Consider the following 19,077-nt stretch of genomic DNA (forward strand, 5'->3'; position numbering starts at 1 on the left):
GAGGAAATGGCACATCCATTCATTCTCTCCCATCTGCTACCCCTACCCTCCATATTCTTCTACCCTATTCTCTGGAACTTTGATATCAGCCACCTCTTAGGCTACTCCTTCTCTGAAGGAGCCAGTTCGCTGTGGAGGGCCCACTGCCCACAGCCCTGAGGGGAGGGCAGGACATAATCCTCTCAACTCTACAGGCAGGTAGCAGCAGGGCCTGAGGGGGAGGGGGTCTTCCTAGGTTCACTAAGCTGCTTCCAAACCACTTCTCCCTTCCTCTCCCCCCTCCCATCATCGGACTCTTATTTCTCTTCACAACTTTCTCTCAGGCCCACAGTTGCTCCCTCTCCAATGATTTCAGTTCCCAGCCCGCGTCTCCTCTCCCCCAGCACTTGGTGCCTTAACATCCACCTGCCCGACACTAACAGCCTTTCTCACTTCCTCAGACCTTCTTCTCCATTTTATTGCAGCATCTCAAAATCTACTTTTAAAAGTTTTACGTTTACATAGAGTAAAATTTTTTTTTTTTTTGATGTACAGTTCTATGGTTTTGGTTTTTGTACATGTATATAGATTCTCATGACTACCATGACAGGATCTGGGCCAGAGCCAGACCGAGTACTGGACAGTGGTCATCGCACTCCAAGGGCCCACCCTGCACTGCGCCACCGTCACCAATGGCCTGTTTTGTTTCTGTATTTCTTATATTTTCTGCAATGTATAGATAGAATGATCAGGATGTACCTTTTGTTGCAGGCTTCTTTCGCTCAACATAATACCTTTGCAGTTCATCCTTATTGCACCTGGAGTCCCATGTTGACTTTGCTGAGTGGTATTCGTTTTATCACAGACTACTGATGAAGGATATTTGGGTTGTTTCCTGTTCTTGGTGATTGAGTAATGCTGTAAACATTTGTGCACAGATTCTGTGTGAATTTAAAACTTCTTGTAGATAAATACCTAGAAGGGGTACTGCTGGGTCACATGTTCGTATGTGCGAAATCTCATTGTTAGGTTTCCTCTCCTCTGTACCTGCACAGTTCCCTTTTTCTGATGCTTCACTCTGACTACTCTTTGACCTATGATTCACTGCCCTTACCAATTTCTCATTAGCTACCCACCTCTTCATCTTTCCATACCACACAGCTTATTTTCCATGGTCTCTTATTTTCATAAGAGTCAATGATACAAATTCCTTCTAACATTTCTTCCTAGCTTAACCCTAAGCTGTAAATGCAACTCTACCCATTTTGTTACACTAAAGTAAAAAAAAAATGGAGATATATACGATTATAGCCATGGGTCAGTTTTTGACCACAAATCACATTTGTGCATCCAATACTAGCTCTCTGACCTACTGAAATGACCATTCCACATTTCTCTCAGCTTGTGGTATAGCCTCAAACATCAGTGAGGAAGCAGAGGTGATTAGGTTGGCAGTTGCTCGTCATCTTCCCATCACCATTTCCACCGGACACACTGTCCTTCCTCACTGTCCTTCTTGGGGAAGACCCAAGTCTTCCCTCTTCTCTACCCATGGTCAACCTCACCACAGAGCACTGAACCCCATCCATGCCTACCCCACCTTTTCCAATGATATTACTCTTGCAATTCTCTCTTCTTTCCTGATTTCCTCAACTCCCTATGCCATCAGCATAAAACATTCCTTATTATAGCCCAACTTCAAAAATAACTCCCTCTACAATCATCAGTACCTTCAGAGTAAAGAAACCTGATAGATCCTACCTCAGCCAGATGATGGTTACTAGCATAGCACTAAAGTGATGTTGGTATGCACCCTTGGTATGATGTGGAGAATAGCACTTTATCTCTGTGTTCTTCCAACCCCAAGCCTATAACCTCTAATCATGAGAAAAACATCAGTCTAATTCAAACCAAAGGATGTTCTACAAGACTATCTGACCAATACTCCTCAAAACTGTCAAGGTCATCAAAACCATGAAAAGTCAAAGAAATTGCCAGTTTAGAGAGGCTAATGAAACAGGATGATTACATGTAATCTGGTACCTTGGCTGGAATCCTGTAACAGAAAGAAAGATACTAGGTAAAAACTAAGGAAATATGAGCATATGGTACAGACTTTAGATAATAAAAATGTACCATTATTGCTTCATTGGTTGTGACATGAACCACAGTAATGTTAGAGAGTCCTGGATGCAGGGAACTCTGTATTTTTATAAACTTTCTATATATATTAAATTATTTAAAAATAAGTTTTTAAATGTTAAGACCTTCACCTGATCCTCTAGTTCCACTCCATTTCACCACTTCCCTTCATAGGGAAGCTTTTAAAAGAGCTGTTTATTGCTGTGGTGTCTCTATCCCCCACCCTAGCCAACTTGTATCTCAGTCCCCTCCAACCCAGCTCTACTCTTGTCAAGGATGAGCTCCATGTTATCAAATCCCAGAGTTAAATATTTTTTCTCCTTACCTGGCTTTTCAGTCTGGTATGCGATTCAGTCTCTCTTCATACTTCCTAAAACACCTTCTCTTGGCTTCTGGGATACCACACACCTGGGTTTTCCCTCCTACTCATGGCTGGTCCTGTTCAGCCTCTCTGCTCTGACTTCTACCAGCAATTCCATGGCCTGGGGCTCTAACTTAGGGCCCATATTCTTTGTCTAGGCTCTTATCTCACAGGTATATTTCATCTAATCTCATGAATTAAAGTACAACTTACCTACTGTTGAGTCATGAATTTGTATTTCCAGCCTAAAGGTTGAGGCAGGGACTATTATGTTCCTTTCAGAGCAAAGAAGACTCAGGCTCTCAGACAGTTAAGGAGCTTGCTCAAGTTTCACACAGCTCAAAGCAATAGAAGTAAGATTTGAATGCAGGTCTGTCTGCATTCTCCTGGGCCTGAACTGTGAGCAGCCAGGCTTTCCTGCCACCCAGCTTCCTATACTGCCTCCCGCCTGTGCTGTCCTCCTGGCCTCATGCCTGTTCCCCTGGTCTAGTTTTTCTAGAATGACCTCTCTGCTCTCTCCCCACTATAATTACCTGCTCTTTCCAGCCCTCTTCCTTCCAGTCCTGGTAGAGTTTCTCCACTCCTGAGGCCCAGGCTGACTCTCCTGGCCTCTTCTGAACTCCCGTTGGACCTGGATGGCATCAGACTATGTGGTTTCCACTGAGTGTGGATCACTTTTGCTCCATCCTCAGTTGGGAACCACTGTACTTCACTTTAGGTTGATATAGCTTAGAATTATAGCTACAGGAAACAAGAGACACCAGCAGAAGTAGGATCAGAATACTTTAATAAGATATCAGTGTCAAAATACATTTCCTTATAAAGTTAAGCTCCCATATAGTTATAATGTTATCAGTAGGAATTCAACAATAATGTTCATGAAATCGTTACGTTGACAGGTAAGGTTAATATGAAGCTTGGAATATTTTTCAGAGTGTTTTAGTAAAACTGCAATGGTAAAATGCCCTTAATGCTGAGGCAACACACACACAAAATCAAACACCAGTGGTTTACACGTCAGTAACCCTTCAAGTTCTGCCACCACGTGTGGGGCAAAGCTGTGGTGCTAGTACAATTCGGGCAACACAGTGACCGCTTTTTCTCATATAACTTAGGTTTCTCTAGAAATTAGTTTTGATTTTGGCAATCAGTCCAATTTTTTGGCCTGCTGTGTGTTGTGTGTGTTTCTAGAAACTTCTTCAATGTACCCATGACAAAAAAGTTCCCTGTGATAGGTATTGTCCCTCTTACCGAGTGAGTGACAAAGTGCTCTGAGAACACTATTTTCAGTGCTTCCTACCTATACAAGTCACTTCAAGCGAAAGACTTTGGGGAGGGCCTGAGGTTAGGAGTCATCCCAGAGGTCTGCCTGCTGTTCACCAGTGTGGGGGCACAGCACCCTGACCTTGCAGGGCCACCTGATGGCAGGCCCAATATAAAGGGTCTGGGGACAAGGCTGAGCCTAACCAGCTCCCTCCCTCTTTTCTGCACCCTCTCTCAGTCCAGCTCCAAGGTGGCTAGCCAGGAGGATGAGGTCTGGGTTACCTCACCATTTCTGAACCCTTCTTTCTTCCACGGCTTCCCATCTAAACCATCTCATGGTAATTCTGGAAATACCCAAGTGTGCCACGTGAAAAGAACCAATAGAGTCACATAGCTCAGTGCACTTGAAGGGCTAGCAACAAAACCTGAAGAAAAGTTAAAGCAGTTCCCTCCCCTAGCATTCTCCCCCCACCCCCCTCCCCCGACATGCCATCAGACCCTCTTGGCAGCAATAATAATACATACATACATACATAATACATATAGACCACGAGGAGGAGACAGCTCGCCATGCTTCCACTTCAGGAGTCTAACTTCTTGGATTGTCTCGCCTAAGACATATCCCCAAAGAGCCAACAGAGAGAAACCTTGAGGTGTTAGTACAGGCCCGGGGAGAACTGTACAAGACCTCAGTGTCAGCAACACCAGGAAGGAGAAAACGAACAGCTTCCGAAAGGTCTTAAAGTGATTTCGTGAGCAGGATGCCACTTCCGTTTCTAAGTTTTTAGATATTACAAAGTACCCATAGATATGATAAACACTTAACCCAGATATAAATTTTCTTTTTAAAAAACTTATGTTTTTGGATGATGATAAAAAAAAAAATCCTCCGAGTGGGGGGCAGGGCTAGGGGGACAGCAAACAGTTTAGGAAAAGCCACACTGTGCAACTCTCACAGAAAACCACATACACTGGAGTTCTCCCTTCACATTTCTTTTTCCAAAGTAATATCAAAATGAGAGCAGAGTCAGCTTAAAAAAAAAGACAAATTTACAATATGGTGATTCGTTGTAAAAAAGAAAGGAGAAGGCTCTGAGAAGAGGCGGCCACAAACAAGCTCGGAAAGCCAAGTTATTTTTCTCTTTGGCAACGACAACAAAATCTTTTGAGTTAAATGAAGCCAAAGTTTTCCTTGCAGGAGAACAAAGATATACCAAACTTGTTAATAGGGGTATTGTGTGCGCGAGAGAGAGACCTATGAATAATATAAATTAGAGGTAATTGAAGCTGGGGACAGAAAAATCTTACAAAATTTAAAAATATTTTCATTAACAGCAAAACTTAGCAGGTAAAAACAATTGTATATTTTAAAAATGTGGATAAAGTGAGCATCTTCAGAAAAAGGCCACTATTCGGTGACCTGGGCAAGTTGACCAGGTAAGTACATCTTGTAAAAAGTGTGATGTTAGAAATACCTAGTTGCAAAAGTAGATGTAGAGAGTGAAGCTAGTGGGCGGGCATGGCGGGGTGCCTGCCCGGCGGGGGCCCTGGCTCAGGTGGCCTGGTCCAGGGCCCTGAGGAGGTCCCTTCCGTGCAGGAGCGTGGAACTGCCTGGCACAGGAACATTCACCTCACAGTCATATCTGGTCAATTCGGGCAGCAGGTATGGCTCAAATGAAGACCCGAGCAGACGGCTTGCCATGCCTGGAATAGAGGTTGGTGCCACATTTTAGAAACCAGAAATCAAACAGTTGGAAGACTCTCTTTCCTTTGGGCAGCAGAGAGGGGGAGGGAGAATGTGGGGCCACGAGCATTTCGTTTTCCTGTCTTGGAGGTATGGGTAGAGCAACTCTCGTTTCACTGTTTCTTCCCTGTCACCATTCTGAGAGTCATCCTCTGCTCAGAAGATGGGCCCGACAGAGAGATGGCTTCCTCCTGACCCACCTCACTAGATGGGGGTGCTTGGACCCGAGGAAGAGAGGTGTGTGTGGTGCAGACAGCAGCAGAGGTGGGTTCAGGGGAGGTGGAGGGTACAGCCGTGCATGGGAGTGCACCACCTGGTACCTGCCCACATGTGTGCACACACAGGGTTGTCTGAGAGGTGAGGCTCACCACCCCTCAGCAGCCCTTCCTTCTGGGCCATTGTCCCCGTGAGAAGGCAGAGAAGGGTAGGTAGGTGCCTGAAAAACTCCAGCACCCAAACTGGCCAATCCTAGAAGGGAACAGCCCAGAACCCCTCGAGATGAGTTGCTGCTTTGTGCAGCACCTCAGCCCTTTATTAGGGGCCACACCTGCTTCCCCAGCATGCTGCCTTGTGTTTGGTGAGTCCCACACCTCTGCAATGGACACAAGCTCACCAGTTTTTTGTTCTATACCCCATTTTTTTAGCTCAAGGTCACAAATGACCTGAGTTGAACTGTAGAAGTCATGGGGAAAATCATATTTAAGGAACCTCGTGTGCTCCAGCGGGCATGGCATGCTGGACCCGGATGCACACCCAAACTCAATCCTTAGTGTTTCCATGTGGGGACATGCTCGGTGTCCAGCTGGTACACAGCAGCACTGGCATGCAAGCCCAGGGCTGTCTGGTGGCTCTAAAGCCTGGACTCTGAAGCAGTTTGCCCCAAACATATTCTGAGGAGCCTGCCCCTTTTAGGACAGAAGTCCGGAGTGTTTCCCCAAAGCCATCAAAGCAGGTGTGGCCTCTTCATGCCAAAGAGCAACCACGTCACAATCGCATGTCTCAGAAGGTGGCGGCAGCATGAGGCAGCCAAGGGTAGAAGACAGGCCACAGGTGGGCTCACGCTCCACAGCTCTGCCAGCCTCCCTCCCAGGCCCATTTTCCCTGCCTGTGCACGGCTCCCGCCAAGCTCTTGAAGCAGAGCGGCACGTCAGTGCAGCCCCAGCAATACGGTGGCAGAGAGCTCCGCACGTCACCTGACGCTGGGAGGGTTCCTTTAAAAGGCCCGTGGACAGCGGCCTTCAGTCCTGCTGCAGTGCTGTCCAGGCAGGAGGGCACACCCCTCCAGCCGCCTTTCCACGGCACCGAGCTGAGACAGGAGCCCTGCCACCTCAGGATGCCCGTCGCCTGTCCACGCCTCTCCCACACACTGCACCTGGCATAGGGGTCAAGTGGCTGAACACACCTACCTGATGCCTTGCGAGCTGATGGCAGATTGTAGTCCTGGTACTGGGGGGTGTAACACTGCGGGGGGAACCCGGTCTTGGTATTATCCCCAGGGTTCATGGTAGATGGTGGCTGTGGTGGTGGCAGGTGTCTGAGGGGCTGGCCCAGGCCTCTCATTGGATTTTGGGTGAATTCATCTGAAAGAGCAATGTGGGAGAGTGAGGGCAGCGCCTGGCCCAAGGAAGGGGAGGGACTATGAAGCCCCCAGCACCCCCTTTCCTTCACAAATGTGCTTAGAGTCACCAGAATAAGAGCCAGCACCATCTGAGCCAGTGTGGAAAGGGGTTACAGAGACCACCAACCCATCTGACAACGCTCACTCACAGAGACAGGGAAGGCAGCCCCTCCATCCACAAAAGCCCTCCCCCAGAGCTCCAGGAGGCTCACCATTGGGGACGTTTGCATTCAGTGGTTTACTGGGCATCAAAGGGCAGTTCCCCCCGCCTCTGAGGCTCTTCATCCTTTTCCACATCAAGTGTGAAGCACTGCTGCCCGGTGGGTCCCCCTGAGTGTGGGAAGGGACAGGGCCAGAAAATCAGATCCCCAAACTGAGTTGGGTGGGGCAGACACAGCTGTGCCTGGGGTGAAAAGCCACAGCTCCCTTCCCGCTGGCCCCAGCAGGCGCCCTGGATCTCTGCTCCCAGGTCTGCCCCAGGGCTGTGGAGGGAACCCAAGGTGGTGTCAGTCGGGAGGCGGCTCACCACATTCATGTCTTGGAAGGCTTGCTCCTCAGACTCCAGCTGCCTCTTCAGCTTCAGCTTGTTGGAGAGCGCTATCATGGCTGGGCTCATCAGGTCCGGGCCCCGAGCCCCAAAGTCTTTTGCAGACCTGTCAAGCCCAAGAGAGTGGACTGTGAGGGAGTCCAGAGCCCCATACTACCCAGTGCTTCCACTGGGCCTCAGAAGACCCTTCCAGAACTAATGCTGATGGCAGAGTGGCTCTGAGACCCAAGGGCAGTGGCAGGGTGCTGGGCCTGAGCTGTGGTTCTGCCTGGTGAGATGTAGATGGTTCAAGTCACCTGTCTCGCCTGAACTTCTCCCTACTGGGGATGGCTTACCTGTGCCCATCTACCTGTGTGCGCTCAGACTGGCTAGTGGCTCAGCTAGAAATAATCCACCCAACACCGCCTCAGGGCAGCCAGCTCCGGCTCCGGGGCTCGGTGGGAGATTTAAAGGAGCCAGGAGAAGGCGGGACCAGGGACAAGGGAAGGCAATGCTGGTCCTGGGCACCACGTGGAGAGGCTGGGTGGGGGGTCCCTGAGCAGGGACAGAGCATGTCCTGTTCACCTTTATGAAAAGGACATAGTATGTCCTCCACACCAGGGTTCCTTGAGAGAACTGAACAGTCACTAGATTTTTTGTGTTCTGTGGCTCGGCTGGTGAAGAAAGGTGCTGTAAGGAGGGGGCTGAAGGGAGAGACATTGGTGTCAAGGTTCTGGCAAGCCACTTCTCTCCCTTTTCCTGTCCTTAGTCCCCTCCTGGTCTCCTCAAGACCTGATATAGGTAGAAATTGTCCTGCTCGGGCCTCCTCACCTAAGGGCAGCTCCCCCAAAGCTAAGTTCTCATAGTTCAGAGAAGGAAAGAGGAGGTGGTGATGGGTCCAGCAGCCCCCCCCCCCCCATCCCCACAGTGAGCCCTGTCTGCCCCTCCCTGTCCAGCATAGCCTTTGCTGAAGCAGCCAAGGGTCTCTCTCACTTACCTCTTCTTGAACATGGAGAGATGGGGTGGGGTGATGGGCGGCCCCAGCTGTGAGGCCCCCAAGGACTCAGTGTGTTGCTCCCCAGCAGGCCACTTCGTGGGTCCAAAATGTAATGGTGGATCAGGAGGCCACTGTACGTTGGATCTGCCCCCCATAGAAGAAAGAGGGGTGCTGGCCTGGCCACAGCACGGGGGCAGGGTGGCCTTGCTCCCTCCATCGAAGAAGATGGAGGACATGGGCCGGTGCTCAGGCTCTGTCTTCTTGCTTTCCAGCTGCTGCTGCTGGTACTTGTCCAGGAGGAAGGGGCTGTGAGGAGCCACAGGGGCCAGTGGCTGGAAGATGTTGGTCATGGTGCTGAAGCAGTGCTGGGGGTTGGACTGGGGATTCTCGGGCACGAGCCTCTCCTCAGGGCAGATGGGACTGAGCTGGAAATCTTCCCCGTCCATGGGGATGTAGGGGGCCAGTGTCTCCAAGTCGAGCTCATTAAAATCCGTCTGAGGAGAGTGAAAAGGCAAAATAGCTGAGTGGTGGTGCTGCCTCATGGGTACCCTTCCTGCTGAATCATTTCTCTCAGGGACGCTCTCACACCTCTTTTGGCTCCCTATGGCCACCAGAGGTCAGACTCAGCTGCCTGCTGTGCAGGGGCTTCCAGCCTGCATGATTAGCCTTTCCATCATTCCAGCTCTTCAGTCTATACCACAAATATCTATGTGGTGCAAATATCTATGCACCACACCTGTGGCACCCTCCTCCCCTCCAAACACCAACCTGAAATTCTCTCCTCTCTCCAGCGTACTGTCCGAACCCCATCTTCTCTCTCTCAGCTGGGGCAAGCCCCACCTCATGCATAAAACCACCGTGGTGCACAGTGCCTCTGTGGAAGCCATGGTCAGCTTTGCCCTCACCTCCCTCCTATGCCCCAGTGCATGCTTGCACATGCAGTAAGTGCCCAGGAAGGATCTGTGGCTGCTTCTAGAGTAACCCCTGGAGCCCAGGGGTTGAGGGGATCTCCCCTTAGCTTCCCAGGATCCCGGTGGGCACCATAAGGAACATTCACAAGCAGAAACAGAAAAAAAAGATTCTACCATCAGGGACTGACCCCCCCACCCTGGGGGCATGCTGCTTATTAATGCCTGCAGTGTGTACAGAGCAGAAGCGGATCATCATGGTGAGTGATAGAGGGGTTCAGAGGTGAGAAAAGGGAGGGTTGGAATAAGGGAAGTTTGCAGAATGGCTAGAACTAGTGCCAGGAAAGATAAAGATGGATGCTAAGGAGCAATGCAGACTCTGAATGAATAACCCAGACTAAGATGAATGGGGGATTTCTGTAAAACCTGGCCTTACATAATGTGTTCCTGAAAGGATCCATGTAAACATGTCTATAATAAAATAGCTATTTCAAAGACTCTTAAGATGAGTGTGTTGTGAAAACTAACTTAAAGAGAGTTTTGCACAGTTATCTCAGTAATTAGGTAGAGTTGAAAAAGAGCAGCTGGAGGGGAGAGAGGATGACTACTGGCCCCATTTCCCTGCACCCTCACCAGCCTCCAGCGCGCATGCCAGCCCACTCTCCATGGCCACTTACCTGCGTGCTGCACTGGTCCTTTGCCTCTGTGTCCATGGCAAAGAGCTTCTCAATCACTTCAATCTTCAGCTCATCATCCAGAGATGTGTAATAATCTCCAGGGCTGCTGGGCTGCGGGCCAGGAAGAAGAGTGACCAACCAGTTTGAGGTGGAAGGAGAAATGCATTCCTGGACCCTCGGACTTAACCTGTTTCACCACCCAACAAATATTTGTAGGGAGGCCGCTCCCTGTGAGCTGTGAGTTAGGACAACTCCTCAACCTCTTTGAATCTCATAAATGTGCTTGTCTTGAGGGGTGAAAGGCAGGGCTCTGGAAAGGACAGCTCTGTGCCCCAGCAGGATGATCACTGCCCTGCACAGGGACTAAGGCGGGGGCTCAAAGCTGTCTGCACCCAGTCCTCATCTTTTTGGAACTTATTTAGTCGGGATGGACACTAGCAAGAAGCAAACGGCACAAATACCTGGCAGAGAAGTGTCATGGCCACTTTAGGGGGCTCCAGGATAAGTTGAGAGTGGGGAGGCAGTTATGTCTGTCTACTCAGTCATCTGGCAGCAGCCAGTAGGAGGAGCCCACCCTCTCCATGGCCTCACCAAAGGGGTTGGGGGCTCACCGTAGAGCAGCTGCTGCTGCTGGTGGCACTAGGGGTGGTGCTCCCTGGGGTGGCTGCCTGGGGCACAGTGAAGGCTGGCAAGCTCCCAGTCTCGCTCTGGGCACCTTGACTCCTCAACTCTCCAGCCCATGGCTGACTTGAGGGCAGGATGGTCTTGCCATAGGTGGAGGATTCCTCAAAGTTCTGGTTCCCTGTGGAGAAAAGAGCCTGGCATAGTTAACACCCACAACCACCACACTCACCCCCAGGGCAGAAGAAGCCCAAAGACTTCACAGAAGGGCCTAAGAGGGTCTGGAAGCATGTCGGGGACTGGGCCCTCGGTGCCCTGAGGCTTAGTTGGCACCAAGGGGCTTTAACTGGGGCTATGATCCAATGACCAACCACCCATTCGGAACATTTAATTTTCTGAGACTAAACTTCTTAGGAGTCTCTCTTCCTTGAAGAGCAATCTGCCATGTAGATGCAGTGGTTATGAGGGGAGAATCAGGCAATTTGCCTCAGTTTTGCCAAAAGACTCCTTGTCCAAGGCCCTGCTGTCTTTTGTGAATCTCTGAAGATGAGATTCTCACACACCATCTCAAGAACACATTTCCAGGGGCTGAGACATTTCAGAGCAAGCTCAGGAAGTATAGCCATGCTGGGGAGAGAGGGTTTTCCCAGTGCCGAGTAAGGCTGCTTTCAGCCTGGCAGTGGGTGAGGGGCTGAGCACACTGCCGTGGCCACAAGCATTCTCATCCCCACAGAAAAGGTGGGCCTTTTAAAGTAGTGGCACATATGAGGACTTAGTTTGGGCCTGAGCTTGTACTGGAATTACTTTTCCTAACATTATTTCTGCCTAACCTTCTACCTAAACATTCAGTCCTTCAAGGCCAGGTTTCCCCACCTCTGTAAAAACATGCCTTGCTGTTCCCTACCCATCTCAGAAACCCACTGCCTGCAGCAGAGAATCAGGCCTTCAGGAGCATGTCCTCCATCCCACCTGGTTTAGCACTTAAGAGCTCAAGTAGGACAGTCTTACTCAGGGGCAGGTAGTTGTGCCCAGCAGTCTGGCCCCTATCAGATGATTAGCAAGGCTCAGGGAAGGCACTGGTGGTGGGTGGGTGGGCTCTGGTTAAGGGAAAGCTGTAGCCAAGGAGGCCTGGTACCGTGAGAACCTCCTTCCAACCCAAGTGGCTTCCATCGGCACCCACCGAAATCCAGAGAAATGATGGCATCTCCCGGAGTGGGGGCCAGCTGGGCCAGCTCCTCTGGCTCCTCCTTCAGCTTGGTAAACAGGAAGTTACTCTTTTCTGACACAGACAAGTCGCCGCTGTCCTCAAAGATGCTGTTCATGGCCATCAGGTGGGGCTTGAACAGTGATTCAGTCTGGTCCATGGAGAACACCACATCGTTCTTCTCAATCTCACTGATGGGACAAGACAACTTCAGAACTTCTACTCCTAGAAAAATCCTTTGCTCCCCCAGACACATGGGAACCCTGGCGGCTAAGTCTCTCAGCCAAAAACGTGGGTATGGTCTCTGAGCATGCTGTACAGACCCTCACGCCAGAAGACTGGAGTGGTGAGGGGGCAGTGCCACCTGAACGTGCTGTCTGGATGCTGTGTGTCCGTAGTGGGCTGACAGCGTGCATCAGGCTTGAAGCCTGTCTCTTTGGTCTGCTTCACTCTATTGACTTTCTCCAGCTTTCTGCCCAGGGTCTACAGTGGGGGTGTTACATCTCCCAGACAAAGGGCGCAATTCCCTATTCCTTTACCCCACTCAGAAAATACCAACTTAAGGGTCCTGCCTCCTCACTTGGGGCAGAGGCATAGCACAGATGATGGACGGAGCGAGGAGGACAAAACACTGTGAAGGGGAAATCCCAAGTGTCTCCCCTTTCCTGAGACACCCACCTAGGTCCACTGGGTCATAAGGATTAGCATTGTCAAGAGCTTGAGGGTGTGGCACCCGGGTTCTGAGAGACTTGATGATCCCTGGATGCCCCAATCCCCGGCCCCCCTATTGGCTCCCACACGCTCACCTCAGAACGTAGTTCACACACATGATGCACTGGGGCTGTAGGTTGCGAGGGTTGTAGATGACTGTCCCCTGGGTCTCCAGCCACACGTAGCCCCCGTGTTTCGCAAGCATCCGGTACTGGCTGCTCACCACCTGACCCTTGGTGCACACTAGGAGGAGAAATGGGGTGTGAGGTCAGTGGGGCAGGGGAGCCAGACCCCACAGTCTTCAGGAAAATGACAAGACTTGGTACCTGGAAAGTGAGGGTGGGCAAAGTGAGCTCAGAGGTCACCTCACACCGTGATTCATCTTAAACAGGCGAAAAGAAGGTTCTGAGGGGTTCAATGATGCCCCGAGCTGTGTGGCCAGGGAGAGACCCAAGGCCAATCCCCTGACAAATCAGCTCACTGGCCGGTTGGCAACAGAAACAAGAGCACCGCCTGCCCTCCTTTCTCCCCAGGGTTCAGTGAGGCAAAGACCTTCTCTGGGTGCCAGCCAGCTTCAAAGGGGCATCTGGGTAAGGCAAGGAGCACCTCTTGTCAAACCCTCCAGCTGACGGGATCCTGACGAGCATCATGGAGGAAGTCCTCAGGGCCGTGCTTTAGAGCAGATCTACCACCAGGGTCCTGCTTCTCATAAAAGTTTTTGAAAAAATCTTTTGTTTCAGGTCATCTTTCAGGCCTGCCACTTTGAGGGCCACAGAAGATTTGTGACCCATGGCAAAGCCAAGCCACCTCTGCCTACCCTCAGATGGGGCTGAAGAAGGGCCGGCCCCCAGCATCCCCACCCAGCCTCTGCAGAAGCCGTGATGAGTCCTCCCTGCTCCTCCTCCTTGCAGATGTCTCCCAGTTAGACTGAGGCTTATGACTTCGCTCCTGAACTGCTTAACATCTGTGTTCACTGTACAGAAATATTGGGGACTGTCTTCATCCTCAGTCTTGAATGCTCCCTCTGCTACCATTAAATCAGTAACAAATCTTTTCAATTAGTCTACTAATGTTGGAATTTCTGGTGTTTTTCTGAACTGCCCATATACTTTTTTTCCTTGGGAATTTACTCTTCAGAATCCCAACTCAGAAACCCCCAAACCACAAAGAATTAGCAAGGCATGGCGGAAGGATTAGGAAATCCTGCTAGCTTGGGGACTCCCTCTTGGTTTTGGTTTCCTCACCTGCAAAATTGAGTGTTGCTAACAATAATATTAATGATGATAATTATTACCTACCCAGTATACCACAGCTCTTTATGCTGAGGACTGAGTCTGCTTGACCAGCTTGTTGGTTATAGAAATGCTGACTGAATGGCACTGACAGTGCTACATAGAAAAAGTCATCTCTTTCCCAAAATGCCCAGACCCTGTCAGATCTATAGTACATGTCTTAGATAACATTGTGAGGGGCCTGTGGGAGAAATCCAGATTCTCTGCAAGCACAGCTTCTCATTTCTCCTGATTGGCTAGTGGGCCACCTCCCATTCACCACCTTGTGGGCCCTGTGTGGTTGAAGAATGCAGTTTGGTTCATACTAATGCTGCTTGAAATCTTTACATTCATATTTTTCTTGGTACTTTTAACCCTCTTAACAAGTACATCTGAGGCACAGGAAATCCTGTATCTTACATCTATCGTGCTTTGCAGTATTCAAAACTGTCTCATAAATTTGTTTTTGCTAAGCAATCAAAACAATGTCAGGCACAAAAATCATCAGTAAGGATTAGTGTCATCATCACACAACATACTACCACCACAAATATAATTCCCCCTTGACATCTGAAGAAACCAGGGAAGAATTATTGAGCTGCTGAAAAGTTCCCTGAGTGGAAATGATAGGGTATAGTCAAAAATAAAGACTTGTAGTCTAAGCTTTGTTTGGTTTTCACTTTTAAAAATCAACTTTGTTGAGGTTTAATTTACCTTCAATAGAAATGCACCATTTTAAGCATATAGTTCAGTGAGTTTTGACAAATATATACAGCCATGTAACTGTCACCACAGTCAAAAAGTCGAGAACTTTCCCATCATTCCTTAACCCCAAATTCCTTATGCCTCCTGACAGTCAGTTGCCATTTTCACCCTTGGTCCTGGGCAACAACTGATCTGCTTTCTGTTGCCTATATATAGAAATGATATGTTCTTCATTCTCTGCCCCCCCACACCCTTTCTGCATTTCTATGTAAATGGAATGACACAAGAGTATGTACTCTTTGGGGTCTGGCTTTTCACTCAGCATGCCTTCCAGATCCCTCATGTTGTTTAAAGTATCCAAGATTTGTTCATTTTCATTGCCGAGTAGTAGTCCATTACATGGATGTACTACAGTGAGTTTATCCATTTATCTGTCAATGGATATTTGTATTGCTTTTAGTTTTGGGGTATTATAAAGTTGCTACAAACGTTTATGTACAAGTCTTTGTGTACAAGTGGACCTACTTGTGTACACTTGTACACAAGTGGACCTTTGTGTATAAGTGGTTATACCATCCTTAATCTAATCTTTTAAGCAAAATCCTGTGACATAGGAATCTGGAATGCTGAGTGAAAAGAAGCCATACATCTTCTTTTAACTTGAGGAAAATGAAAGCCACAGGAATTGTAACTTAACATCACAGGACACATAACACAGTCTGGGCTAGATGACAATGTTGGGGTTCCTAGTATAACACTCTCCTCCTACAATATCTAGAGCCGTAATTGACTAAGACTACATTTGCTTTTGCTGCTGTCCTAGACCATCAAGGATGCCGCACTCAGAGAGGCAGCTGTTCTCCCTGACCCCCTTCTGTCTATCCTATAGAGGCCCCCTTGCTGCAGTGAAATGATTCTTGCACAATTTCAAGTACCTGGAGTTAACTTATTTAGATGGTTCTTAATGCAGACAAAATTCAGGTTTCTTATTCTTTTTTGATTAAACAGCTTAGTGAGGAGAGGTTTTAACTGCATTTCTAGCAATTGCTGGTAAGGGCCTGCTCTGTATAGAATATAATTATGCCTGCTTTTCTAATCTGTTCATTAATGCCAGCCTTGGTGAGGAGCCTGCTCCTTGGTAGATAGGCTTTTTATGGCCTTTAATCTTGTTTTCTTAAGAGCACATAATGTCCTCACACAACAAAGAAAAGCCAATTCCCCTCCTCAACCGCCACTCTAGGAGAGTAACAATGTATAAATTACCAATCCATTTGGAAATGATGGCTTTCAATTATCTAAATCTGGTTTGAGGACAGTAATTTCAACCGTAAACCTTCACAGACTCAGAAACACAATTGTGCCTAAGTTTGGGAAGCTGGTGTATAAACCTGGACCAGTCTCAAACTTAGGCCTCTAGTTACTCCACAGCCTGAGTGTGAGTCTGTGATGCAAATTTATTTGCACAAACACAATGAAATGAGAAGAGACTATGAATGAGAAAAGAATATGAATAAGAGAGTTGAGAGAGACAGAGAAATAGATGCTTCCGTTTTAACTGGTATTAACCCACTTCTCAACCCATACAGCTTTCCCGGTGCTGATCTGGGCTGGCTCACTTGGTACACGGAGCTCAAAGCAGCTTTCCTTGGCTCCATGAGGGGAGGAAGGGAAACTGTGATTTCTATTTGGTTGTGAATGACCTTTAAGTGTAACTAATGATTAAAAACACAGATTCATTAAAAGGCACCATTATTTTCGCTGAAGTCAGCAGAAAACTGGTAGTACAAATTTTCATTCCTCTTCTTTTTTCATGGATCAAAGATTTTCTAAGAAGGGGAAAAAATCCTGATCCATTTTATTCCTTTTGACAGTATTTTCCCCACTCCAATTATTAAAGTACAATACTGTCCTCCAAGAATTTCCAGAACTCTTTACTACTGTCCCCCTTTACTGAAAAGGCTGGGCTTTCCCTCACTTTTACATCTGGAGGAGACTGGGAATCATAGGGTCGGCTGGGTGTGAGTCCAGGTCTGTGAGTTCCAGTGTCAGGAGGATGTTGGGAACAGAACCCCTCAGGGACCAGAAAAGTGTGGGGAATCCCAGAGTGAAGGCTGAAATCATATCCTACAATTTCAAAAAGTTTGGACAGCCTCGGGATGTGTGGCCTCCTGGGCACAAAGAGTACTTCCACCATCCCTGACTCCCCAAACAGGGTTGAGTGCCCTAGATTGTTCATGTTTGTTTTTCCCCGGAAAGCACAGTGAGAAGCTCCTGTGGGATACCATAAGAGGCCCTGTGTGCTGTCAGATTAAAACCAAAAGCTATGAGAAGGCGGCAGAGGAACCAATTAGAACAATGAGCTCTTGCTCCTTAAGAGACTATTAACTCTGTTCTCCCACAGCTCACGGCGTTGCAGGTAAGTTACAGCCAGCTCTTCAGAACTTCTACTGTCCTAAGGATTTGGGAACAATGGACAGGTAGCTGCACTTCCATTTTCACTGCCACTGCTGGGAGCCCAAGACCAGCAGGGCAACCTTACCTATTTTCAATCTTTCTGTAACGTCCGCAGCCCCTCCAGCTACACCACTGTGGGTACTTATTTAGAACCATTCTTTTCCAAATGTTTTATGCCTTGAGTTTATCATTTATTTAGTGCCTGTACTTTACCAAACACTGTGCTAGATATTGGGGCTAAAGATATGAGTCAGCTTGCTCCACAGATCCCACAACCCTCCTCTGTCAGAAATGAGAGATTCCTTGGGACAGACCAATCCTATAAATTTCTGTGTCCCTTAGTGGGTCAACTATGGGATTATAGACCCAGGGTCCTTGCATGGGCTCTAAAGACTCAAGAAAATTGCCTCCTATCACCTACAAATGGGAACCCTTAATTAGGAAGATGGCCAAGGGAATGCTTAGAACCGCTCCGTCTACATGCTAGCCACTAGACTGTGTATATGCAGAACATTTCCACTGCAGAAACTTCTATCAAGCAGCCCTGTTCTACAATCCTTTCTAACTCAGGTTTTCTTTCAAGCTACAAAGCACAGTTTCCAGTGCACGGCCAGTGGGTTGCCTGCACAGCCTCCTCCAGCTGAGTCCTCTTGATGTAGCAAGTAAACCCTACAGAACCACAACCAACCTCAAGTATCTAGTAAGTTGGTGCCATAATACCTCCCCCCCTTTTTTTTTTTTAAAGATTTATTTATTTATCCAAGCACTGGGTACAGTCAGAAGTGCGGGAGGGTGAGAGAATTCACCAGAGCCAGAGCGGGGAGCAGAGCAGGCAGAAGGACCGAAGTACACTGCTGAGGGGAGCAGCGGGCATGGCAGGAGAGATCTGCGTGCCATGTGGGACCCTCACCAGTGGCTGGGGATTGAACCGGTGCTGCAGAGGCTGCGGGCAGCTTCACAGCCCAGCACTCAACCGCTGCGCCACCAGGGAGGCCCTACCTTCCCCTTTCTTAAGCACAGTCCTCCCCATCTTTCAAGGTTCAACTCAAAGTGCCCATTATTTCCTTTCTGAACCCTCCCAGTCTTCTGCAAATGGAGGTACCTGCTTCTCTGGCACATTCCCCAAGTTGTCCCGTAGTAATGTCTCCAGGTCCATTCCACAGGGGTGGCAGACTGTTGACTGCGCTGTGGTGTTCAGTGAAGGTGGTATGTGGAGACTGAGATTCTGCCCACTTTCCACCCTCCACTCTGTACACCCCTGGAGAAAAGCGCCCTCCCCTAACTGCATGAAGCTGCTGGGGGCAACCTGCTCTGACCATCTCAAGAGTCTTGTCTGTTGTGCTGATGTTGGCTCTGTGAGGGAAGTGACTGGATCTCTCCCCCAGGGACACCCCACTCGAGGCCGGATTCCATGGACACAAGGAAGCCACATGGGGCTCTCCTGGAACTTACAATTCTGATGACTTTTAGTCATGTTCTCTGAGTCCAGGGCATGGTAGAACTCGTACGCTGAGCGGCCAAGTAGCTCTTCAGGATGGTAACCAACCAGTTCTGTGATTCTGAATTTTAAAGAAAAAAAAAAAAAAACCCATGGGGAAAAGAACCATATGAAAGTGGTTAGGGACCCAAGGAGTCAAATCCAGAAGGTAAGTCAAACACATTCAGATGAACGCACTTCAGACTTCCTGGTGGCACCACTCACTCAAGCAGAAAAACCTGTGACTATGGGTCCCCCTCTAGCTCTGCTCTTCCCCCCTTCCTGAAAACACATTTAGGGAGGAAGGAAAAGCATCAGTTCAGGGGACTCCCTGCTCCCTCAGTCCTCTATACTTGCAGGACTGTTCCCCAAGAATGGTTGGAAAAGGCTATCCCTGCCCCACCCCACGTGGCCCCAAT

General features: G+C 48.7%; 1 protein-coding gene and 1 long non-coding RNA gene across 2 annotated transcripts in view; one reads left to right on the forward strand and one right to left on the reverse strand.

Moving 5' to 3' along the window:
- The window catches only part of LOC129144647 (uncharacterized), a 75,201-nt gene extending 61,401 nt beyond the window's left edge, over nt 1–13,800 (forward strand). Inside the window, exons 2-3 of the long non-coding RNA XR_008549072.1 lie at nt 5,343–5,460; nt 13,492–13,800. This is a non-coding gene — a long non-coding RNA (uncharacterized LOC129144647). The remainder of the gene's footprint in view (nt 1–5,342; nt 5,461–13,491) is intronic.
- The window catches only part of EPAS1 (endothelial PAS domain protein 1), an 83,548-nt gene continuing 68,693 nt past the window's right edge, over nt 4,223–19,077 (reverse strand). The window contains exons 7-16 of the mRNA XM_037526881.2: nt 18,634–18,740; nt 12,847–12,994; nt 12,017–12,231; nt 10,827–11,017; nt 10,216–10,326; nt 8,631–9,124; nt 7,634–7,760; nt 7,320–7,437; nt 6,896–7,069; nt 4,223–5,449 (exon numbers count right to left, since the gene is read on the reverse strand). Coding sequence (XP_037382778.2) covers nt 5,298–5,449; nt 6,896–7,069; nt 7,320–7,437; nt 7,634–7,760; nt 8,631–9,124; nt 10,216–10,326; nt 10,827–11,017; nt 12,017–12,231; nt 12,847–12,994; nt 18,634–18,740 — 1,837 coding nt within the window. The 3' untranslated portion in view covers nt 4,223–5,297. The remainder of the gene's footprint in view (nt 5,450–6,895; nt 7,070–7,319; nt 7,438–7,633; nt 7,761–8,630; nt 9,125–10,215; nt 10,327–10,826; nt 11,018–12,016; nt 12,232–12,846; nt 12,995–18,633; nt 18,741–19,077) is intronic.

This window comes from Talpa occidentalis, unplaced genomic scaffold, assembly GCF_014898055.3.
Source record: "Talpa occidentalis isolate TD23 unplaced genomic scaffold, MPIMG_talOcc4v2.1 talOcc4.5, whole genome shotgun sequence".
Taxonomy (NCBI): domain Eukaryota; kingdom Metazoa; phylum Chordata; class Mammalia; order Eulipotyphla; family Talpidae; genus Talpa; species Talpa occidentalis.